Genomic DNA, 26,245 nt, shown 5'->3' with positions numbered 1-26,245 from the left:
ATAGTTTATGATACATTGCATTACCCCTTGGGTGTCACAGGTATGGTTTTGGTCAAGGTTTTCTTATAACAGTGAAACCACATAAATATATAATCACTACGGGTGTAATAGTTTCCTGTTTTGGGAGGTGCCTTTGTCACGGTTAGGTTCACATTCAGTACAGTGAAGGAACACAGTGCAAAGACAAATGTAATGACAGATTTGACAACATTAAAAATGAAACATTAATAGCTTTCAAATTGTCTTTTAATGACGGCGAAACATTCATAGTTTGCTTTTGGAAATGCAACATGGAGGCAAGGGCATCAGTAACAGTTGGATCGTCTTAAATTAAAGTGGTAGAAATACAGTTTTTTTTCTGGCATTTGTTATTGTTTAAAATCCTGCGAGAGTTTCATTTTGTTACGTGTGAAGTTAGACTAACGTCCCCTTTGTTCAAACCAGCAACATGCGACAAGGCAGTTGTATTGCGTTTCTGACAATTTAATCTCACACACATCAACGCAACATAAACACGATAAAATAGCTAACACAAAATAGGTGTTCAAGAACAGAGTAGTTGAGCCACAATGGCGAATTGTCACCAAGGTTGAAGGAGTGTTCCCAAACAAGCAAATGTTCGTCCCAGCCGGTATTCCAAGTTGGGGAAAGTTCCAGCCGGTCCAAAAACGAAAGGTGGCAGGCGTCCGTGGAGTTAGTGTTCCAAGCAGCGTAGTTTCCCAGAGCAGCAGTGAAGTTGTAAGAGAAAGGCTCGTTGTCCGTCTTTCTCGTCCTTATATAGGTAATCCCTGAAACATTTCAGACTTCCGCGTCACAAAGGACACAAAGAATTAAGTATTGCTCTAGTTTACTCACAGTCACAGCATCAATATGCAATCCTCAGTTGTGTTTTCTCTCACACAATGTAAACAGTGAAGCACGTTGTGTATTGGAAATCCTCACATTTTGCAAGTCTACCTAATTTTGTGGCCTTGTGTGTCAGAGACATCTCAGTTTTTAGGAACCCAAGCAGGGAAGTAGTAATGCAAAATATCTTGTGATCGACAGGTACGTAAGGTCCGGCGCTCCCCCGGTAATCAACCCCCTGCAAACTCACTTCCCTCGGGATACGATTGTGCCAGGATCCTTTGCGGTGACTCTGACCTGGATGCTCCCAAATCGAACCACGGGGGTGCTCAATGTGACCAGCCCGCTCCCCGGGGACTGGTTCCTGGCTGCGCATTTACCCAAGGATGAAGGCAAGATCTCAGTCAAGGTAACATTCATGACAACAAACATCGCAATGTTGGGCGAGCCTCGCATAAAGCGACACAGTTTGACGCCACTGAACTGTTACGCGGGTTTCTGCAAATACTCTTAATTAGTGGCTGACCTACGGTCACACATTTTGCTGTGATTTGAATTTTTAAATGTGGGAAAATGGCAAATTGCAGCGTCGCAGATGAAACGACCACAAAAAATGCCATATTGTGTCAAGTGATCTTTTGCAGCAAAAATGTTCTCAAACGAGATCCAGTATATATTAAGTACCTATTGTGTTTTACTATAAAAATCAACTCTATAGTAATCCCTCGTTTTTCACGGTTAATTGGTACCAGTCCCACCTGCGAAAAGTGAAAAACTGCAAAGCAGGGGTGAATGGCGTTTTTTTATTTCTTTTTTTGCTTCATAGGTCCTTGTTGTTTTGATGGGGATGCCGCATTATACCCTATCCATGCGGCTTCCCGCTACAGTACTGTACTAATGTATGCAAGTGTTTTTGTTTGTTTGTTTGTTATTATTATTTTTTAATTATTTATTTCGTTTTTTTTTTTTTTGCTTCATTGGTCCATGTCGTCGCACTGGGGATGGCGCATTGCTTTCCCCTGTAATATATGCTGCCGTTATTTTAAATATAATTTTAAAAATGTATTTATTTATTTTTGTTTCATTGGTCCATGTTGTCTTGCTGGGGATGCATTATTATTATACCATATCAATGCGGCTTCCCGCAACAATACTGTACTGATGTATGCTGCCATTTTTATTTATTTATTCGTTATTATTATTTTTTTTTGCTTCATTGGTCCATGTTGTTGCGCCGGGATGGCGCATTAGTATGTAGCGATCCAGCTTTTTTTTAATGTTTTTTTTTGGGGGGGATGCAGAAATCTGCGATGCACTGAATCCGCGATAGGGGATAGGTGAAGTAGAGAGGGATTTCTGTATTTCATATAGCATTGAGAGTCTTTGTTGCCAAAATGCACAAGAGCTTTGACAACAGAAATTACATTTTTGCTAACAGCTGCCAAGCCTTACCGACGTATGGAGTTTATCGCTGGTCAACCAAAATCCTCGCCTCTCCAAAATGATTACTTTGAAGAAAAACAGACAAACAAACTTTATGTTTGTTGGGCAATTTATATGCATAATTTTTTAAACCTAAAACCTAAATGTTCATGACACGAACCCAGTTTGAGAACCAGTCAGTTCAAGTTCATAACAATATCCAAATAATGAACACAATATCCAATTAAACCTTTTGTATGTTGTGCATTATTTAGCTGTAATTCATTTGAGAGCAGCGCACTTTTGCACAGCAAGATGAAAAGGCCGTTAATTATATAAAAATGGCAAAATTAGCTGAAATGAAATCATTTGTTGCTTAGTGACGGCTCAATCAGAACTTGTGGTCACTAATCTGAAGGTAAAATCTCATCTGCAGATGTTATTGTGCACAATGCATGTCCTTACTAATCAAAGAGTCCCACCAAACAGCAACAGGTAGCCATAGTAACGCTCGACATGGTACAATAGTTTTCATAAATAAACCATTAAGATTATTATTCACTGCTGCACAGATGGCGGATTTGGGTTGATGATCTTTAATTTGGGATATTATAAGCTCATTATCTTGTGCATCGCCAGTAAGCGTCAGGTGTTTGCGCAGCGCCGTCGCCCCATTCGTCCTCCTCCGACGACTAAAATAGATGCACACATGACTACTTTTATGATCGACTGTCATCCCCGCAGTGACGTTCGTAAAGCTCCCGAGGAAGGAGCCGGCGTTTTAATGATGTGACTGTGTAGTTGTTATTTTTTTTTTGTCACATTTATGAGCTCTGCTTGGATTGTGGCGAAGTGATGGACTGACTGACCAAGGGACCAGAAATGTTTCCCTCCAGATAGAAACACAATGATGCAGCATCAGCAACATTACAGTCTTAAAAACAAAAATGCAAACAAACATCGATATGGATCAGTTAGTCAATTGTCCAATCACAATGAAAACATTGATCCATAGCCTCAGCTTTTATAGGGAAATCATGCAGTTTCAAATAAATGTACCAAAAAGAGTATCGTGTAGTTTAACAAAACTACGATGACTATTATGAGTTTTCTTGTTACAAATTCTTTTAAGATGGATAGTTATAAAATAGTAATGTCATTTTTAAATGGAGTCAACCCCCACATTCCCCTATGGTGATTTCTTTTTTTCTCAATCCCAAACACCTTTTCTGCAAGATGATTCAAAGCAAGGATGTGGACTCACTCGGGAACTGCTGTTGACCGCAGCTCACGCCCGGTCCTCACATTCCATACATTTTAATGCTTGAAATGAATAGAAATGCCGTCAATCCACTCCGACCTCGCCATAAAAATAACAACTTACCCCTTTTTTTTAATAAAGGAAAACACACTATAATATTGTAATGTATACAAACACATCGCAATAACATCGTTAAATGTTGTATGGAAATGAAAAAAATTACCCTGAAACATTTTGTACACCATGATTCATTAATTGTGGCTTCTTTTGGTATGTATAACTTGTAGGGAAATTATAATGAACTTTTCCAACCTGTCAATAACTCGTACAATGATAGCCAATCAGATAGCCGCATTGTCTTAACCCCTGGCTTGACACGCCCCTCTGCCATATTGTCCCACAAGGAATGATGGTTGTCAATAGCGTGCGCATGAAAAGGTTAATGTTACGAAGAAAATGGTCGCTTCATTTTTGAAGAATTGTTCACTATCTGTTGAACTGCTGCTTGTTGTGAGTACAGCGCTAGTATTGAAAGGTTTTGCTCACAAGTCAAAGCAAGACAAATTGGCCAAACGATGACTCTTAGGATATCTGCGAAACCCTTACGTCAAAGCGTCACTGATATCAGGCGATTCCAAAATATATAGATATAGAATTATAGCCGTGTCGCATATTTCCGCCTGTAGCTGGTGGGTCTGCAAGGTTTCCCCCTTGATGAATGTGTGTTGACTGTATTCCTCGCACATCCAGCGGGCCGTTTCCCCTTTTTGGTCACTTGTGTTTTCCTCACCTGAAAAGAAGAAGGAAAATCCTCCCCAGCCAATATTTTCAAAGAGATTAGTATTCTGTCTTGTGCTGCAGAACCTAAAGAGGCAGAACCGTGTCTGAAGAGTTTTTCTTCAGCTCATCGCGCTAGTCTACGCGGTCACGTCGACACCAGCTGATTTCCATTGCAGGCAATCTTATTATGCTTTTGCTTATGGTTTCCTTTACGGTCTCCAGCGGATGAGGAAAATTACCCCCGCAGAACACACACGCACACAATAAAAAATAAATAAAAAAATCATGAATGTCATCGGAAATTGCCTCACACCTGTAAATGGCCGGGTTCGTGGACACCAATGACACGGCGGAAATGGAAAACTCATAACTTCTTGCAAATTCTGCTTTCTGAGGCTGTTTTCCATCGACCGAGGAATAATGCTCACACGCAGACACACGCGCACATATAAAGTGTAATAAATCCACATATATTGATCTGTAAAATTAATAAAATGGAAGATCAGAGATGTTCTTCGCGCACACTGCAGGTCTCCCAGTGGTTCACATATGTGTCGTTTATTTTTCATTTTTTAAAGTCATTGGCTAAAACTGGTTACACATTTACGTGTATGCCAAATTTCCACTGATAACACACAACAGACAAACAACAAACAAAAAAAAACAACAACAAGCACAGAACAATTAAGCCATGGCACATCATTACAAAGAAACTAATGGTAAACTAAATTAAGATATTACCATATTAAGAATATTGCTATTATTTCAAATGTTCAGGCATGATTTTTTTTCAATCCGATAAGGTATTAATATTATTGAAGTAATTAAAAAATTGCATTAATTATTAGTTTAGAAATTGTGATGATAACTACACTGCTAATGTCTCTCAGAACTCGAAACACGAAACTAATAAGTAAATATCATGAGTAACATCAAAAAATAAAATGAATGTAGAGGAAGAGAGAAATTGGTGAAAAGCCAAAACTGCATGCTTTTTTTTGGTTTAATGGTAATGTAGCTGTTTTTTTTTTTTGTAATGTCATAGCTTAGCATGCTAATATTAGCAACAGGGTTTGTGTTAGCAATAGATTTTACACCGATTTGATTGGCCTGATCGGCTCGCCTGATGATTGGCATTATTTGATGTCATAATTTGCCAATCTGATCAGTGACATCATTTCTGGGCTCCTCGAGAGACATTTACTCCGCGTCTATATTTATATATATTTATGATTTATATCTGTCTTTTTCCCATGTCTTTTGACATAATACAGTGAATATTTGACAGCTAATAACGTTAAGTTAATTTATGTTATGAAGATCTGATTTTATCTGGTCTTCTCAAATGTGACTGGATTCACTTGTTACCGTGGGGATGACATCAAATTATGGGTAGATTGCGCTGACTATATTTTGAGACAAAAATGGGTGAAAAAAGGCACGTTGGCAGTCGCCGGTGTTCGGGACAGGTGAGGGGGTTTATGTAACGCTTTCTTGAGGTATGTTCACGTACTTTTAATATGATCAGCTCACAAGCTTTCAACAAAACGTTATGTAGCCTAGCAAGCTAGTGTTAGCACTAGCGCTTGTTTGTAAAAATGCTGCTGTTGTGTTGAACGCATGATCTGACCAGAAGAGTGAAATCCAACATTTTTGGAGTCAAACCACATATTTTACAATTGAAAAATCTCACAGCAAACCAACAACAAAAATGTCACAAAAGTAGAATTTGTTCTGTCTGTCGCCGTGCTTCACAGGCATGAGCATCGATAGATTATTTATTGTAATATATATATTTTTGGACAACTATATACAGTAAATTTAACAGTTATTTTCAGAGATTCATTGCTCCATCTTGTGATTGAATCGGTTATCCTTTTTTTTTTTGGTGATTGGCCCCAAAAATCCTGATCATGTAAAGCTGAGCTACCAAGATCTGTGGTGTTGTTAGCGCCAACGCTACATCTCCTACTCATTCATAAGTCTCATTTATATGACAGTTTCAACCTCATTGACTAAAACTAGCCCGGCACATAATGACACCATTTAATACTGTCTGATTTTACAGCTTATCAGCACAGCGCGCCGCCTCATGATTACCCATCATGCAAAGCTTGGCGTTCAATGAGGGATTTAATGGGAGGCGATATGAGATGTGAAAGATATCGACTGTGTAGCCGAGCGTCCGACCATCCGTCTTTGTGCTCCCACGTGTTGGTTTCCCTGATAAACAATGAGACTCTCATTAGTGACACAACAATAGCGACACGGACACATTTTCTCCCCTCACTTAACTGTTAACTAATCATTTGTGGGGCCATTTAGTAGCGTAGTGATTCACCTAGCTGACTTCTTTCCTCCATGAGACATTCATAAATCAACACAATACATTAGAACTGCCCTGGTAAAAATATTAACACTGTATTTAGAAAGCCTTTATTGAACTATTTGATTTTACATTTTGAGCCAATGTGAGTTGTTGAAAAATGTTTTAATAAAACTTATTAATTAGTTATTGTAATGCCGTTTTAGTTATCTGTAAATAGATGGAAGACCGGTAAATTGTATTTATCGATAATTATATAGAGTGGTATGTTGAATTTACGAGTGTAAATTGTTCTGTGAACCATGCTCATAACTCAAAGCACTTGTTACTCAAGTCAGTTTTCTAACGCAAGTAAATTTTCTCCAATAAAATGAATGTAAATGCATTCATCCATTTCACCCCAAAATTATTGTAATGTGTCTTTAATACGGAAAATAGCGTGGGACAGTATTTTTCCTCTGTAAAAACATACTGTCATAATAAAATGCACTGTGAAATGTTTTTGCTCGACTTCATTTCATTTTCATTGAAATTAATCTAATTTCTAATTACCATGACAAATTCCTTTTTTGTCACGAGCCACACTGTAGGTCAGGTTTTCCTTTGAGGCCTGTTACTATGGCAAAACCACAAATGTGGTCAACGTAGTATTTCTTGCTGTACAAAAAAAAACAAACCCAGATATATATTTGAAATGTGAAGTCAAGGAAAACAATTTGTTCAATTATTGCACAATATTTGAAAAAGTCGTTCGGTCATGAAAAATGCGTGGAATCTCAATGCGATTTGAAGTCAAAACAATTTGCTATTTTTTTTAACAGATTTTAGCAACGCACAAGATTTGTTCTCACGGCCTCCTGAAATGATTTGGCAGGACGTGTCTGGCCCCTGGGCCTTGGGTTTGACCCTTGTGAATTAGATAGATAGATAGATAGATAGATAGATAGATAGATAGATAGATAGATAGATAGATAGATAGATAGATAGATAGATTTAGTTTAATATTTTCAAATGAGGGTTTTAATACAGAGTTATGTGTATTAGCAATAGGGAGTGATGAGGCTGGATTATCTTCTGTGGTATGGAACGACCAAGTGAGGGACGAACTGAGAGGTAGATGACCATGTAATTGATTTAATTGGGTGTGTGGGTGGTGGTGGTGGTGGTGGGGGGGGGGTGAAGGGGTTCTTCAAAAATCAGGAGCTCTGATTTGACGCCAAATGGCAGGCTGTAATCGATCAAAGGTTCGCTAATAACACGCCTCAGTGTTTGCGACAGCGGGGGTGGTGATCACTCGACAGGAACGAAAGACTTCATTGGGCATTCACACCTGTCCTCCTCGTGGCGCTCTGTTCCTTTTCAAGCTAATTTGGCGGCTGATCGTGCGCGGAGCCCGCCGGCTCCGTGTCACAGATTGACATACATGACACACTAATGGGACACCGCGGCAGGCAGCGGTGAAATGGAGGGTGCGCAATTCACCGACTGGCTCGCTGGAGCTCCGAGGGCCCAAATGCTTTACTAATCCCCGAGACAGAGTTTATGCTCACGTGCCTCTGCAGGCAGATGGTCTGAATGATAATAATCTTCCTCTTGCCATCTTTAAAATCCTGCACAATTTATAAGAAGTCGTTGGATTCCGCTCCGTCTGTGTCTCTTTGATATAGGGCCTGTCTGAGGAGTGCCAGTATCTGTTCCAGCCTCAGCTCATTGTCCAGAGGCTCATTGGGATTGCGGTGCTCTATCCAGGATACTTCGTTGACCAGATGATCCCGGCTCACAACAGATCTGCTCTTTACAAGTAAGTCCGGGCATTATAAGGCTGCAAAATGACAGTTTGGGTTTTCATCTATGAACATTACATGGGCATATTGATGGGTATAACGGGGAATTTACAGGAATAAACTAGAAATGTCAGCTTTGTCTAATGGGAACTTAAATGTGGGGAAAATTCCATCTTGCCACCCGGTCAGAGAGAAGTTGAAATACAATTCAGTGCTGCCTCTATTTATGAAATTAATTTGTTCTGGAAGTTGTTTCGTATTGTGAATTTTTCGGAGGTAGAAGTGCTTTTTACATGTAAATAGCCAAATCCGTTCCAAGATCTGGGGTCCCCGGTTCAATCCTGGACCCGCCTGTGTGGAGTTTGCATGTTCTCCCCGTGCCTGCGTGGGTTTCCTCCGGGCACTCCGGTTTCCTCCCACATCCCAAAAACAAGCAACATTAATTGGACACTCTAAATTGCCCCTAGGTGAGATTTTGAGTGCGGCTGTTTGTCTCTACGTGCCCTGCAATTGGCTGGCAACCAGTTCAGAGTGTACCCCGCCTCCTGCCCGCCGACAGCTGGGATAGGCTCCAGCAGTTCCCGCGACCCTTGTGAGGATAAGCGGTGAAGAAAATAGATAGATAGATAGATAGATAGATAGATAGATAGATAGATAGATAGATAGATACACATACACACAGAGAGACATATATAAATTGTCTGGTAAACTTCCCTTCAAACATTTTTATATTTTGGGGAGGGAAATTGGCCCATTTAGTTATCCAAAGTCATATTATTTTGCACTATGAAGAAAAACTAAAACTAAAACCTTATTTGCCTCAGTAGGCTCCCCTAGCTTATTACTGTTGTCCAGGAGTGCAACTTGTTCATTAAAAAAAATGCAATTTTCTCTGCATCTTTATGGATTTTGCCTCCTGTAAAATTGAGGTGTCAGGAGAGCAATATGGAGTAGTTTACGTTATGTTTTTTAATGATGTTTTTCGGGCCAGTAAGTCAGTGTTCTGATGAATCTTCCCGAGATGTTTGGATCTATTGCTGGATGCGTCCAGCCCGAAGTGCATTTTTCTTTTAAATAAATATTGCATTTTTTGTTTTGTTTTTAAGTCTCTTTATTTACTGAGATTTGGCTCCATCCTCAAGTAGGATGGATTTTAATTGCTTTTGTTTCATTTGAATTTTTGGGGGCACGTTCGGAATGAACCCCTCCATTTCTCAGGGAATAATGCTGACTGTTAATAACATTCAGACATACAATGTAGGGAATTATTCATGAAAATGTAGAGATGTAAAGATCTTTGAAAATAACATTGGTGTCACAGTTTTACAATGTTTTTTGGAGTAAGACGTGGATGGACAATGAAACTGCAGGCACAGGCATACAGTATATTCTTTGTCCTTCGTGCAAAATAACTAACATTACTGCAGCACACTTAGTCATTAAACTCTTCATTGTGTGTAATGCAATGTCTACACTATACTCCCCCCATTTGGGCCAAGCATGCACATTGGATGGAGCAGCACAGTGTCCATTGAAGTGAAGTTACAAAACATGGGAGCAACTGATTAATTCTTTATGTTCTATTTAATGACATGATCAAAGGGTGGATGTATAAAATTAATTATTTTAGAGTGCATTTATTTTATTTGACCCCCCCCCCAAAAAAAAAAAAAAAATCCCAAACTTTTTTGGGGGTAGGAGGCTGGAATGGATCCATTCATTTCATTTAAGAAAGATTTGAGTTATGTTTTGAGTTACAAGTGTGGTAACAGAACAAATTCCTCTCATAGTGTAGCACAAGGCACCATTAGATTTATAACTGAAATAAATCGAACATGAGCGACACGGTGGCTCAGCTGGAAAGCGCTGGCCTCACAGTTCTGAGGTCCCGGATTCAGTCCTGTGTGCGTTTTCTCTGGGCACTGTGGTTTTGTCTCACATCCCCAAAACATGCAACATTAATTGCCCCTAGGTATAATTGTGAGTGCGGCTGTTTGTCTCAATGTGCCCTGCGATTGCCTGGCAACCAGTTCAGGGTGTACCCTGCCTCCTCCCCATTGACAGCTGGGATAGGCTCTAGCACCCCCGTGACCCTCGTGAGGATAAGTGGCTAAGAAAATGGATGAATGGATGGATGATTTGGATATCTGTTTACTTCTCCCTTGAACATACATTGTTGAGGTTTGTGTGCACTCCCGGGATCCTTGTGAGGATAAGCAGCTAAGAAAATGGATGGATAGATAAATTAAACAAAATCAATGATAGCAATATTCGCCCTCTCACGCCCTGATTGTTAAGGATAATTCTATTTCAGAAGCAAAAATGCTCCACGCTCTGTTCCGCGTGAAGGCCGGTTTTGTCAACGTATCACATTAATGGTATGACATTATGACATTAATAATAAAGTAAACACCGTCACACGAGATTGTCATTTTACTTTAGATTTCTCTTGGTCTGTGTGAAGAATGTTAGTCTTTATATTTTTCCCTTTGGAAGAAAAGTTCAGACACCTCTGTTCTAAATTGTCTGGACTGTCGATATGGTTACCGGTGATTTGTTGTTTTTCTATACGTGTCGTGTAGTTGGTCAACGACCAGTGTACCCCTCCTCTCGCCCAAAGTCAGCTGGGATAGGCTCCAGCTCACCTGCAAACCCGAGGACAGACAAGCGCAATAGAAAACAAATTCTACGGATGCTGTCCATTGGACAGTGACGTTAAAGTTCAGTAACTGCTTGTGTGAAGCCTACACTGAAATGTGCGTGTTCGCGTTTGTGTGTGCAGAGTATTTGCGCCCAATTACGTATCAAAGATGAAAGTTCAGCTGCTCAACTGCGGCGTCAAGAACAAGAGCGGCAACACTTGTCCCGTGGTGTTGAAGATAAGAGCTCGAGCGCCCCCCGTGCACAATTCCAGCGCCCTCGACTGCAGGGAGTGGAGCCCCTGCGAGCTGGGCGCCTCGGTGCCCGCTTGGGAGCAATGGTACTACATCCAAGTGGAGCGATACCTCACTAACGCCAACGTCTACTTCCGCATCGGCGTGCAGGTTACAGGTTAGTTAACTTGTCAACAAAGATACGCCTGAACCGTTTTAATGAGACCCAATACAAGAGCTCTGTGTTTTCAGTAGTATTCATTTAACAAACTAAATATCTAATAACTGGACCCTGTCATGTTGATAAATTATAGTAAAACAATCTAGTAAAACTACTACTACTACCTTAGTAAACATGCAGTTTGGTACCTCAACTTGGAACTTTATTACAGAAATATCACAGAAAGGGACAATTTTTGATAGTGCTCTTTTTGGGATATTAATTGATCAAGGGTGGGCAAGATGTGCCCCAAGGTCCTCCAATATTCAATCTTCCCCACCATGCATTTATCACATTACCAAAAGTGTTGTAATAGTTGTTGCATTAACTAAGCTTTTTTTTTCAATTGAAAATATATTTTTTAAAATTCATCCATGCATCAAAATAATTTGGCAATTCACTTTTTGTCAACATTCTAATTAGAAAATTACAACAATCATTTATAATAAAATAATTAATTATAATCACATTAATGAAAATATAAAATCAAAAAGTGAGCATGAAGTAATTGTTTCATTGTCAAACATGTACATATTTTACATTCACGTTACCTTTTTTTCTTTTTTTTTGATCTGGCCAATTCCAGTCAATGCTGACAAGTTGCTGATGATGTAATTTTTTTCAGAAGATGACTTTTAAAACTAAAAATCAGAGGAGTAAAATGTACTCACATGATATGAGATATTGATTCACATTGCATGAACTACAGGATTCGACTTGCTCTGTAAATTCATCACAATCCTTTAACGCAGAATTCAAATCATCTTTACAAAAATACACAAGTAGTCACTGTGCAATATTAAGTTAGCATTAGACCGCAAATACATTTGAATCATTAAAATTGTGTCTCTTATCATCACAAATTTATTCATTTATTATTTATCATCCTCATCCTATTTAAAAATGCTGCTCTTGTTTTTTTCTATAATCTTATTGGTCACAACTGCAGTCTAAACCGAAGTAGACGCCGCTAGGTTGTAAACAATGTGACAACAACAAGCACATTGCTTGGCTTTTAGTTTTCCCAATCCACCTCCAAAATATATCCAGACTCAACGGGCCCATTAGAGGGGTTTGTTCCTGAAGGCTGCAGCCAAAAAACGGGGCTCTTCCTGTGCGAACGTATTACTTGGTTCTTCGCAAAAGTACTCGGTGCTGTTTTTAGCTTGCAAAGAGCAGAAATGTTGAGTGTTTGCAAAGCCTGCAGGGGGGCTGGGCGGGCTGAGAAATCTACGGGAAGTCTGCTCTTCTGTCTCGCTCCGACATTGTACGACAGTGCACCTTGTCACCATGGCAACGCGAGCACTAATTATTCACAGTATGTCTTTTTCCCTGCTGGACAAGCCTGATCTTAAGTGACCTTTCGTGGGCTTAAATTGAAGAACCCTTAAGGATCATCACAGCTTGTTGTTGGAGCACTCAGACTTTCCAAACAGGAAAGAGTGAAACTAGGCTGCTTTTTATTATTAACTATTAACAAATATATTATATATTATTATTTAATGTTGTTGTTTTGCAGGATATCTCGTGCAGCTTGTAGCCTCAGTCGAGAAGTTAGCATTGAAGAGAGTCTATATGAGATGAACTTGAGCCAAATATTTGGATATTAAATGTCCTCAAGCTCTTTATGCAGCCCTTCTTGTTCCACCTTATAAACACAAAAGAGTTGATTTTGTTTTTTAAGTCTTCCGGTCAAATTAAATAAATAAATGAATGAACGAATAACAACGGGAGCATAGAATATGTAGCATGAAGCGTTTTATGGCTAATTTAGCATCCTGAACAAATGACTTGAAGTCATCCAAAGACAACATTTGTATAAAGCAGGCCAGGCTCCAAAAACCTTTTGCAGTATTTTCCCCCGGGTAACGGCTGCTGTTTGATTGTTGCCATCCATGACCATTTTGCAACGGGTGGCTTTGTGCTCAGTGAAAGCGCACTGCTCGCAATTACTGTGAATCTCTGTCTCATTAAAAAGCTTCCTGTTTACATAGTGGAAGCGCGCCGAAGGGGATGATGTGCAAACGACTCTTTCTGCAGAGCGAACCTTAATACAAGCAAGTACAATAACCTGGGCTGTTATTGCGTGTTTGTGTAGGAGTTGCTACGGATTACCACCCCCGCCTTTACTCTCCCACCCATCTTGAGGCCGCGAGTAAACTGTCGTGTCGCACACCGGAAGTTTCACCAAAACAAAAAATACACGTGACGGAGAACTGAATTTGACTCACTTCGCAATTCAAAGATTTGAGGAATTTCATCTTTACATCAAAAGATATTTAAGATATTGCACGAAATACAATACCCAGATTCCCATGTTAGTGCCTCAAGTGCAATTTTTTGGGCCAAACCTTACGTTGCAGACATTGAACCACATTATTTTATTTTCTTTTAAAAAGAAAGACAAAACCCATGACAGCTGAATTGGGTATTGGAGACCAAAACAGCATCTAACAATTGATGAACAGTATGTCACCATTGCCTTCTGGCCTTTTGGCTTCATGAGCAGCTTCCAACAGCGATACAGAGACTGGAAGAGTCACAGAAAGGCAGAGAAACAGAGAAAGCTTTGTTAAGAGAACAGTGATGTGTAAAAAGTCGTGAAATATGGAATGGTTTGACGTGCATTCAAGTATTGGGAAGGTCAAATTTAGTTCAGCTTGAAGTTTTTGTGCAATTTTTTTTTCTTCATTTAATTTGAAAAACAACAATCAACATTCTGACAAGTTGCGGACCAAACTGATAACTGAATCCTAATCAACGTAATTTTTCAGAAGTGTATGTCAAACTAGGCGGCATGGTGCCTCAGCTTGTAAAGCGTTGGCCTCACAGTTTTGAGGACCCGGGTTCGATCCCGGCCCCGCCTGTGTGTCTAATTGGAGACTCTAAATTGCCCCTAGGTGTGATTGTGAGTGCGACTGTTCGTCTCTATGTGCCCTGCGATTGACTGGCAACCAGTTTGGGGCGTACCCCGCCTCGGGCCTGTTGACAGCTGGGATAGGCTCCAGCATTCCCCGTGACCCTCGTGAGGATAAGCGGAAAAGAAAATGGATGGATGATTGTCAAACTAGTAGCCCTTTGCATTAAGCATTATGTAGCTCTCATTTTTTGAAAATGTTGGTGAGTACAACATAACTTCCTCTCATATTATATTGGGTAATTGTTTTTTTTTTATTTGTTTTTCTTGAATAATTTAGTAGATATATATGAAGAACAACAAGGATCAGTTAATAAACAATACCTTTTTCCCAATAAACTGATGCAAAAGTAATTTTGTCCAATTATTTGATTAGTTGATGGAATTATTGAGAGAATCGTCACTTCTAAAAAATTTCAATAGCTCCAGCATAATACGATTTGCAGTATTATTAAACACAATTGTTCCATATGCATCACAAATAGATCCTAATTTTAAATGTTCAGTGCCTTGGTCAAGGGCCCTGTAACACAAATCCGTCAGTTGTTTGACTCTCTCCTTGCGTATTTTTCCCTGTATCCAAAACTAGACTGCAGCAAGTCCAACACATCCAAGGTGCAGTCCCCAGCCAGCTCCACCATGAACATGCCGCAATCGTTCGGCACGCCGATGGCTTTGTCCTTGTCTGACGGCGTCTCCGTGGCGGCCCCGGGAGGACCGGCGGACAACGCCACTCAGCTGCTCTCCTCTGCGGACGGTGTGGTTTACATCGCCTCCCCCGCCGACACTGACAAGTGCTGGCCCATCCGCCCGACTCTTCGCAACGAGCTGGACACCTTCTCCGTGCACTTCTACGTCTTCTTCGGTCCAAATATCTCCATTCCGCCTGACAGGGCGGCCGTGTTTGCCATCAACCTCATGCCCGTGTTGGACAGCGGGGGCGTTCTCAACATGGAGCTGAAACTCAACACGGTGAGTTCTTCTGCTTGATCACTGTGGCGTTTTTATACGAAAATATATCATGGGAAACCAGTGATTGTTAAGACAACTTAAGTACTTGTCGTTTTAAGAAGCAATTATTCATATAAAAGCAGTAGTGGTTCAAGATGCATGAGTGGATTGCTACGCTCTGTTCATGATACAATTCATTACATAACTTCAAATTTTCAACGTGATGACAGTTAAATTGATGATTGATAGTCACCTATGAAGTCATTATTTCAGTAATTTAAAAAAAACATCATAACAAATGGTAGTGCCTTGCAATAATCTATATTCACTGATGATAAATAGCTCATGCTCTAAATTTATGCAGAACAGGAAATACATAAGTATACAGTAGATATAAAAAGTTTACAAACCCCTGTTTCAAGGCCAGATTCATGTGATATCCATTCATCTATTTTCTTAGCTGCTTATCCTCACGAGGGTCACGGGAGTGCTGGAGCCTATCCCAGCTGTTAACGGGCAGGAGGCGGGGTACACCCTGCACTGGTTGCCAGCCAATCGCATGGCCCATAAAGACAAACAGCTGCACTCACAATCACACCTAGGGGCAATTTAGAGTGTCCAATTAAGGTTGCATGATTTTAGGATGTGGTAGGAAACAGCAGTGCCCAGAGAAAACCCACACAGGCATGGGGAGAACATGCAAACTCCACACAGCCGGGGCCGGGATTGAACCCGGGTCCTCAGAACTGCGAGGCCAACACTTTCCATCTTATCCACCGTGCTGCCATTCATGTGATATATATAAATTAAAAAATGAGACCCAGATTATTCATTTAAAAACATTCATTGTTAATGTGACTTATACCCTGTATAATACAACAAATCTCTTTAAAAACGTTTTCATATGAATTCAGTAAAGGTAAATAATTGTGATAGTTTTTGCCAAAGTGCACACAGTCTCTTTATAACTGGGGATGTTTTTGTAGAAGTAACCATCCTTCAATTTTCTGAGCCGCTTATCCTCACAAGGGTGGCGGGAGTGCTGGAGCCTATCCCACGTGCATGTATCCAGGTCTATAAAAAGTGAAGGGAGTTTGCAACCACAGGGCCTTGTTTTGGAATTCTGACCTTTTTTCATTTTCTGCAAATAAATGCTCTCAATGGCAATGTTTGTATTTAGCAACGATTATTGTCAGTAGTTTTATAGAATAAAACGGAAATGTACTTTTCGCTCAAACATATGCCTAAAAATAGAACAATCACAGAAGCGGATCATTTTGCAGAGGTCTCTTATTTATTTAACTAATTCATAGGTATCAAACTCTGGCCTGCGGGACAAAGTTGGCCCGCGGTGTAATTATATTTGGCCCGCGAGGCAATTTAAAATTAATATTAGAGCTGGCCCGCTGGTATTACAAGTATTACACACTTGTTTGGTTCCATATTAAAAGGTTATTTTGTTCAACCTTGGCCCACGGCTTTGTTCAATTAAATATTTTGGCCCACTGTGAATTTGAGTTGAACTAATCGTTACAATATTTCTTCCCTTTGGGACCGTGGTTGTGCCAGAGTATGACTTGGCGTTCAGTTAATAAAGGTACCTCTCTTGAGTAAACAGTTTTAGTGACCTCACCGAATGACTGGCTGACTCTGGTGGGACTCGAACCCACAACCTTCCAATTACTACATTTGCATCTAGAAGTCCAACGCGCTGTGGATTGCGCCACAGAGCCGCACGTTCTCCTTACGGTGTCGCTTTATCCCAGGTAATTTCAAAGAAACATCACTAGATCCTTAAGTCTGAGAATACTTCCTTCTACCCACATTACAAGGTGATGAGATTTAAAATACAAATTACAGGGCTAATATATTCACACATCCTTTCACGTTCTCCTCCATGGACAACAGGGTTTGTACCGTACCCAAAGAAAACACACACAAGCGCAATCCACACAGTAGATATAATTCTTCATGGTCAATGAATTATTATCCCTAAACCTAGTTTAAAGCGTTAGATAGTGAACTGCTCTTAAATGCGGTGGGAGCTGCAATAGTTTGCCACTAATCTTGTCCCTTTTAAACTCTGACACTGCAGAGTGAGGAAAATGCATAAAGGAGGTGTCAGGAAGAGTTGGATACGTCTTTGTTAAGTTGTCCTTCAGCTGGTAATGGCATTAACAACGCACCTGCAGTGACTCTGGAGGTCTGCGGGGAGACACAAGCTGGGGAGCTGCCAGATGGACTTTTAATAGAAAGCAGTCAGTCAGCATTGAAATAAGTGGATGACACATCCAATCCCGTCTGAAAACTTGGACTGTTCCCTTCAAATGTACACCGCCGCAATATGCCCTCTTCCTTTCTTCTTGGCAGATTAATAGATGGATGCCTTTTATATCTGCGTGCAAAGGCACACACAGCAGTCATTTTAGCTTTTGAATAGCTGTAAAGTTTACTTCCGTATACACATTTGGTACACCTGCGCATTGTAATAACATGCAGTGACAGCGACATAACACACTTCTTGCTCTTACGAAGAGAAAATAGCGTAACCTCTGAGGTAGAACACGCCACTCGTGTTTATTTGTACAATGCTCCCTCACTATGTCACGGTTCACCTATTGTAGAGTCGGTGCTTATCAGATTTTATTTTCATATTCATATCACACATAACTCACCATATCGCAGGATTTTTATCGTATGTTGTGATTTTTTTTTTTTTTTTTTTGCATGTAAAATAAATGCTTCCTGACCTAAAACAAAGTGTTAAAAAAAATAAAAAGGCTAAAACACATATCACAAGGATAGGCTCCAGCACTCCCTCGACCCTTTTGAGGATAAGCGGCTTGGAAAATGGATGGATGGACATATTACAAGGAAAAAAATGTACATTATGTACAGTGCTTCAGGGTATTACTGTAAGTTTAAGAGTTCAAGAGTATAAAAAGCATTTTAAAACGTATGATCGAAGTTAATAGTTGTGTGGGGGGGTAACTAATAAGAGTTTGGGGGGGTTCATGAAGCATAAACGATAAACGAAATAAATAAATAAAACATGTGGTCACCACTTCGCTGATTGCACCTATTGCTGGGGTGGACCAAAACCTTACCCAGTAGCATAAATGAGGAATTACTGTATTTCGGGGGAAAAAAACAAAACAAAACATCAATCCCTGATACCACATCCTCATCAAGTTAAAGTCCTGATTTGAACCAACAATCTCACAATTGTTAGATGGATGTGCTTACGTTGAGAATAATAGTAATAGAAATATTGTGAAAGCCAGCATATTCTTGGCTCAGAATTTACAAATATTTTTGGGGGGAACCTAACCTCGGTTATTCACTCAGACACTTGCCTATTAGCTGTGCCGAGTCCAAAGACATATCTTATATAAAACTGTTACTTTTTGTGCAATGTCCTCTTAATTCTTTACATTCTATTTAATTGTACTGTATGTGGCGGCACGGTGGGTCAGCTGGTAGACGTTGACCTCACAGTTCTGAGATCCTGGGTTCAATCCCGGCCCCGCCTGTGTGGAGTTTGCATGTTCTCCCCGTACCTGTGTGGGTTTTCTCCAGGCACTCTGCTTTCCTCCAACATCCCAAAAATTTGCAAAATTAATTGGACACTCTAAATTGCCCCTAGGTGGGATTGTGTCTCCATGTGCCCTGCGATTGGCTGGCAACCAGTTCAGGTGGATGGATAGATGTACTGTATGTTTGGGAAAAGTATAATATTATAAAGTGCTACTTTCCTTGAGTTTCTTTGTGTTGCGAGTGTGGTCTAGATGTTTATATTTTTTAAAATCACTTCTCTACTGTGTCAGTGATGGGCTACGGTGGTCCCAATGTAATAGTTCTCATTCAAAATCCTTGTACATTGCACTTTCCGATGATGTATCATACTTGCAGCCAGGTACACTGTACGGGAGTTGTGTTGAGTGATAACAATTGCCAGAATTCTAACTTCAATTTGCAGCATTGAATTGGAGGGTCCCAAAGTAGATGACTTCACTTGGCCCCAAATCCTCAGTTGCTTTGAATGCAATTTTTTGATCTGATTTGCAGCCCGCCCCCACCAAAACGATGCCACGGGCTCCAACAGGTGCACCTCGCGAGCTGGAAACACTACCTGAACGCTATCTCCTTTCTGTTCACACATCGTGTGATATGCAAACATGCCTTTCATCTCCAGTGAACACACGGATGAAATTGATCATCTCATCTAAGCGGCCGCAAGAAAGCAAACCGGCACATTCGCCTTTTCTTCCTGCTTCCTCTCCAGGAAATTAGATTAATGGACTGAATAATTCATCAGATGTTTTATTGACTGATGTCATGGAGTGACAGTGATTACTGTCACCTCACAGACAGACAATAATGGTAGACTCTGGGCTACTTTTTTTTTTTTCCAAGGCTTTCTGTTGTCCCCAAATACCCTCAGTCGCTCCCGCATTTACAACCAGAGTCCAGAAGAGCCATATGCGCAGATTAGAATTTGTGGACGTCATGGCGTGATGAAACCTGGCCCTTTGTACAAGCATTTCGATATGTGGCCGTCATACGCTTTATTATTTTTTAGACACGTCCCCCCCCCGCAAAGCCACGATGTGTCATTTGCTTGTCACAAGCTTCCATTGGGGAGCCCCGGCAGATTTGCAGTCACAAAAGGGAGAACATCTTGTCTGAATTGCATCACTCTTTCCAAAAGACTGCAGAAGGGGATGCAAGATGACTTTTTTACCCCTACACATTCGTTTAATCTCTTCAGATCCAATTTTCAAAGTTTTCTTGAAGTCAGGCTTATGTGCTCTGTAATGAGTTAGTCCTTGACACTCTGTATCTTATTAGCTCTTGTACATTCCAGTTTTTTTTTCAATCAGTGATGCACCTCCTTTGAGAAACTTATTTAGCAGAAGGTGTTGAACTGAGTCAACACAAATTGGGGAATCTCGCAAAAGCCAATTTGTTTTTTTTTTTCCTCTCACCCGCTCACAAATCACGTCGATGGCAATGCGGGTACATTAAGGAGCTAAATGAAAGTTTATTTTAATTAGTTTGGGTAGCGGAATGTGCCGGGGCGGTTCTGTGCGGCGTACGCGAGCCAACTTCCTCCTCGGTCTCGCAACAGCTGACTTGACAGCCTCTGCGGCACGTTCGCCACCGAACGCAGCAAATAAAAGAGGAGCGATAGCAACTGGCATTCATCAAGCGCGGCGCTGTCAGAGGATGCTGATTAAATCGTGGCTCAGCCGTTCACAGAATAGATTTGGCACCAGTAAATGGATTACTGAGGCAAATTTTCACAAAACCTCGACTGCGTAAACAGCAATGGATACAAACAAAGCAGACGCTTATGACAAATGTTATACATGCACTCAGGTTTTTAAGATAGAGCAAGGACAAACGGGAGCATGTACGCAATATGACATTAATGGCGCGTGTGATTCTGGAATTGAAGTTCCCTTGCGGCCATCCAGATAAAGTAGAATGCCTGCTCTAACAGTTCAGTGTTTCCATCTGTGACAGTAGTAGCAGACCTTCTGCTTATTGCTTTGTCAAGAACAGATCCAGTTTTCAGAAACCTGCTATGGATGGTGTGAATTGTACTATTCCGCTGCGAGTTGACAGGCCGTGGGTAAAGGAATGATATGCTTAGAAGCCCAAGCCGTCAAATACCGATGGCATCCCATCAGTCCGAATTATACCTGAAATGAAATAGAAAAGGGCGGCGCGATGGATCAGCTAGTAAAGCAGTTCTGAGGATCCGGGTTTGATCTGGCCTCGCCTGTGTGGAGTTTGCATGTTCTCCCAGTGCCTGCGTGGGTTTTCTCCGGGCACTGCGGTTTCCTCCCCCATCCCAAAAACATGTAACATTAATTGCCCCGAGGTGTGATTGTGAGTGCGACTGTTGTCTGTCTCCATATGGCCTGCGATTGGTTTGCTTCCTGCCCGTTGACAGCTGGAATAGGCTCCAGCACTCCCTGAAACCCTTATGAGGATAAGCTGCAAAAGAAAATGGATGGATGGAATAGAAAATGTTTTGTTCACCCTGAATACTTTTATACTGTACATTTAATTATATTATTGCTACTGTTGACTAAGTATTAGACCGAACAAAACTGGACAAAGATGACTGACGAAGGACCACACGTCAAAAAAACAACAAAAAAAGTGGCCTTTCTTCAATGTGGGCAGAGAGTGAGTGGGTGGTTATGTCAAAAATAGCTATTGTCATTGTAATTATTCATAATGTTCTGGGCAGCAAGGACAGAGGTGAGTCTAGCTTGACCTCCAAATCCATTTTTTTTAAAGATAAATCCATATTTTCCCACAAATTGCTGGTTGAATTCCAAATTTTATGACCTCCAGGAAATTCAACTTCCATTTCTTTTTTTCTTCAACCATTTCCTTTTCAAATGTCTCTGTGTTATCTTTTATTTTTTTCACTACAGCTGTAACCCTTGGTTGAAAAAAAAAGTGGATATATCCATCCATTTTCTTAGCCACTTATTCTCACAAGGGTTGCGGGGAGTGCTGGAGCCTATCCCAGCTGTAAACGGCAGGAGGCGGGGTTACACCCTGAACTTGTTGCCAGCCAATCGCAGGGCACACAGGGACAAACAGCCGCACTCACAATCACACTGAGGGGCTATAGAGAGTGTCCGACTAATGTTGTGTGTGCCTGGAGAAAACCCACACAGGCGAGGCCGGGATTGAACCCGGGTCCTCAGAACTGTGAAGCCAATGCTTTTACCAGCTGATCCACCGTGCCGCCAAAGTGGATATAGTTATTTATTTATTTAGTACAGCATCTTCATCTGGCCAAAAGTGTTTTGTTGCACACAGATGAGATGTGTCCTTGAGAACAACAAGCTACGGTCATCTTCTTTTCAATTTAGCCCTTTTATTGGTGTGTAATTTCGTCCAGTGCCTTTATATTCTTTTTAAGGCGTTGAATCAAAGTTGCTGTAAACGCAGAGGGCCTCGTTATGTGGCAGTTGCCCCCCCGGGACCACCCATACACGCTGACACAAAAGAGGACCCCTGAAGCTAGTAAGACTTTTGCAGATTGTTGTCTCCAAAAGTTTGGGGGAAAACTGCAATTCAGTCTTAACTTTCTGAGCAGAGTTTGCATTTTGTTGATTGGGGAGCAAAGCGTAAGTGTAATCGGGGGAGGTGCAGGACTCATTATGGGCCGAGTTTTGAAATTGGGTTTGATTGAGTCGTTCTATAAGGAGATTGTAGACCAGATGGTGACTCCAGGAATCACCTGGCAAAGTGGCGGCTGGCTCCTTTCATTAATCAACACTGCCCTTGCTTCGCGATACTGTACGCGATGCTGCATTTTCTTTTCCTACCAAAACCAGATTGTCAATAAACGACTCCTTTTGCTTCTTCATTGTTATTCACCGTAAAGTTAAGCCACGGGTAGATTGGAATCTGTTTTCCATTCAACCGCCGGCAATCCCAGATAACGTCCATCACAGAGTGGAATCCGTTTTCATTTTTCCTTTTTGTGCGTTTTGTCCATTCTAATTACGTTTTCTCGTCTTGTGTTATAGTCGGCGCTTCAGGACAAGAATGTCACCGTGTTTGGCTGCCTGACTCATGGGATGCCTCTCTTCCTCTGGCAAAACTCATCATTGAAATGTGAATCAGGTATGTCCGACGCAGCGAAACAGCGGTCCCTTTAAACGTTTCAAGTTTCTTAACAGCGCCACGTGCCGACTACAAATGACCAATGTTCTCTTTCTTGATACTTTACATTGTTTGGCTGTGTTGAAGAATCTGTAGCTGGCTTTTTCCTCTCCGTGAACGCTTCCACGAGTATCACCAAACTCAGGATTCCGTACCCCCAGACGGGCACGTGGTACTTCAGTCTGCGCTCTCTCTGTGCCACAGAACATGGGTAAGACAGGCCTACTTACACCAAAGTCATGTTTTCAAAGTCCTTATTTCCAGGGATTGTTTCGAGAGATATATAGAGCTCGTGCACGTGACGTCACCATTTTCACGGTGCCATATTGCCGGTCAAAAAGAGCAGCTCGACAGAACCGGAGCAGAATATTATATATGCCCAAGACTTGTTGTGCTGTTTGTTGTCACAACAGACGAGACAGATATTCAAGGAGATCATTCTATGGAATACCAGCAGATAAGACCAGAAAATATCGACGGATTTTGGGAATTAAACATGGTGGATGGTACCCTACCAAAATATCGTTTCATTTCCGGTAGGAATTATTTTTCTCAAATTACCAAGAAGTATTTATAATGCCAAGTTGGCTCATTTATTCACTCATTCATTTCATTCAAAAAAACTGTCTGTCGGAGAGGTTTACGGAGGTTAAGTGTGGCCACACTCGCTTACATGTACGTTCTATGGAGACGACTCTGTCCTTTTTTTTTTTAAATTTAATCATAGGTAATGAATGAGAGTTTGTGTAAAACCAGGGGTCATTTATTTAAATACTGGTATTTGTATTGAATACTAGCTGAAACGATCGATGTATTCCCGCAAAGGTTAACGTGTGGCCGAACGCTTCCGTGTTCACGAGCCGTCAACCCATCACTATGTGGGATTTATTCTTGATTGAGAACAGATCCAGCAACAAAGTATTTGTATGCGTCCAGACTTTTGTACGCTTTCAAAGTTTTCCGTGTAAATCTTGACGACTCACTCAGCAGATACATGTGTAGATCCAGTTGTCCAATATAAGCAGAAGCGGGTTAAACAGTCCAATTTCCTATCGGCCAAAACATCGACTTCGGCATTAAATATAGGTCTTCTATACTGAGTTTATCTAATTTTTCCACATACCTTCATTTATTTTCACCTTCTAAATGTCTAACGGAATGGGACAAGACTATGGGCGTCGTGCCATATTTTCGTGTCGTCTCCAATCGACTTAGCATTGAACAATGCTTTGCTTGACCGGGAATATGCCCAGTCACGTGATCTCAGTGACGGAGGTGCACGAGCCCAAAACTAGAAGAATGTAACTTTACATGGATTATACTTTTGAATATATGATTTTTTTCCTCTGTGGATTTGCTTGTTCTTTGTTTTTGCCTTGAAAACATCATAAATAGGTTTGATTCGAGAGATTCAAAGATTTTTTTTAAAGTAGTTACTTTACCTAAAGTAAAACAATGATACATCAAATGTTACACAATAAGATAAATGAAGGCAAAGCCCAACAAATTCATTTGTAACTTTCATCGTTTGGACTCAAGAAACATAGCCATCGTTTCTTCTGTTGTTTCTGCTGTGTATCACGTAAACGAGTCCCTCTGGAAACTTTTGCTTGTGTGTGACGCCGCAGAGAGGTTGTGTGCGGTCATGCGACTGCCTTGCCTCCGTCTGACCGGTGAAATGAAGTCAAACTTTGCAAGGGGTTACGTTGGATTGCTGAAACAGTCTGCCCGTGGCACAAGTCTCTCTTAAACATACTAAAGTGGGGATCAGACTTTAGAATTTTGCAGTGAGAGTTTAAACTCACATCATGAATAATAGAAAGAAAAATCTTCAGAGAAGTTGGCTACATCCTTCTGAAACACTAGACATGTATAAAATATAGACACAATCCTCCACGCATATGTTCACGACTATGGACTGGAATTCCGAGTCTTCAGTGAGGCTAACGTTCATGTTTTTGGAACGCGGGAGGACGCTGGATTGAAAACCAGAACCCCTCAACTGTGACGCTTCATCTGTCCATTATTTACAAGTGCGAAATGCACAGAACCAAGTGTTGACGGATGCTCATGAATATTTAACAGCATGTAATCAGTTCTTTGGGTTGGCCTCATTTTCCCCAAGCAACCATGGCTAGACAATATTTATTGTCTATTACTGGATGGCAATCACTGTATATACATATATCTAAAAAAAAAAAAAAACAGTATATTTATATAACAGTATATTTTATCTCTAAATACCTAGTTCAATAATTCAGTTTACTAATGACATGTGCCTCTCTCATTTGAGACACATTTTCTTACATTGCCTCTGGCGCACACTGAGAACATGTTAAGGAACAAGGTTTTGTTTTATCCTTTAAAATCTAAAGGGGCGCTTTGAAAGAAATTCAATGCGTACGTTTTTTTTCTTTCACTGTATTCTTAAAGTCATTTGGAGGAAGTCAAAAGAAAAAGGAGGGGAAATTGTTTCTAGTACGTTGTCAGACACTGAGAATTCTCTCTGTTTTTAGTCATTGAGTTGTATTGTGTGAGCCTTAAAAGAGCAAAAGTGTGAACAGAATGAAATAGAGCCATTTTTTTTTCTTTCTCTTTCCTTTCCCTAATCCACTGGGGAGTTGCAACTCGGTGTGGATAACAGATGGTAAGAGTGAGCCTCGCTGTGCCATAAAAAATATTCACATGGCAATCTGGGATTTTTACATATTTACTTGCGCTTAATTATTCAGATCATGTACCATGGCAGGTACCATGAGTGACAGGTGTGCTTCACAAGTCTTCTTTGGCTGACGGATAAAATGTGACAACTAACCAGCTGGGACACTGAAATAGGAATTCTGGCAAAAGGCAAACAAAGACATTTGTTACCTCCTGAAGTTTTTTCAATCGCCATGAGTGACTGTACAATCCGGTCATTAGCGACAAGATGAACACGTTGTTTGTCGTAACAGTTGGCGTTTGTAATGATGTTTGCATAAAATAGCTGGAGTTTGTGTTCAGTCTGTACAGTTCTGTAATAAAGAATTTCACTTTAGATGTCTTTAGGCCATTTGCACAAAAACATAAGATGGTCATCTACCATAAAATAGTAAGGATAGTAGTACTTGTAAAAGTAGTTAAAAACATTTTCGTTGTGTTGTTACAAAAGACTGACAATTATC

General features: G+C 40.7%; 1 protein-coding gene across 5 annotated transcripts in view; it reads left to right on the top strand.

Moving 5' to 3' along the window:
- tmem8b (transmembrane protein 8B) overlaps positions 1-26,245 on the top strand; it is a 47,880-nt gene that overhangs the window by 15,862 nt on the left and 5,773 nt on the right. For all 5 annotated transcript variants that reach the window (XM_061815934.1, XM_061815936.1, XM_061815935.1 and 2 more), the window contains 6 exons: positions 1,048-1,255; positions 8,303-8,436; positions 11,202-11,470; positions 15,019-15,401; positions 22,946-23,042; positions 23,169-23,292. In XM_061815934.1, the coding sequence (XP_061671918.1) occupies positions 1,048-1,255; positions 8,303-8,436; positions 11,202-11,470; positions 15,019-15,401; positions 22,946-23,042; positions 23,169-23,292 (1,215 nt within the window). The remainder of the gene's footprint in view (positions 1-1,047; positions 1,256-8,302; positions 8,437-11,201; positions 11,471-15,018; positions 15,402-22,945; positions 23,043-23,168; positions 23,293-26,245) is intronic.

This window comes from Syngnathoides biaculeatus, chromosome 4, assembly GCF_019802595.1.
Source record: "Syngnathoides biaculeatus isolate LvHL_M chromosome 4, ASM1980259v1, whole genome shotgun sequence".
Taxonomy (NCBI): domain Eukaryota; kingdom Metazoa; phylum Chordata; class Actinopteri; order Syngnathiformes; family Syngnathidae; genus Syngnathoides; species Syngnathoides biaculeatus.
The sequence above is the reverse complement of the archived record's forward strand: the minus strand, read 5'-3'. Positions and strand labels throughout refer to the sequence as shown.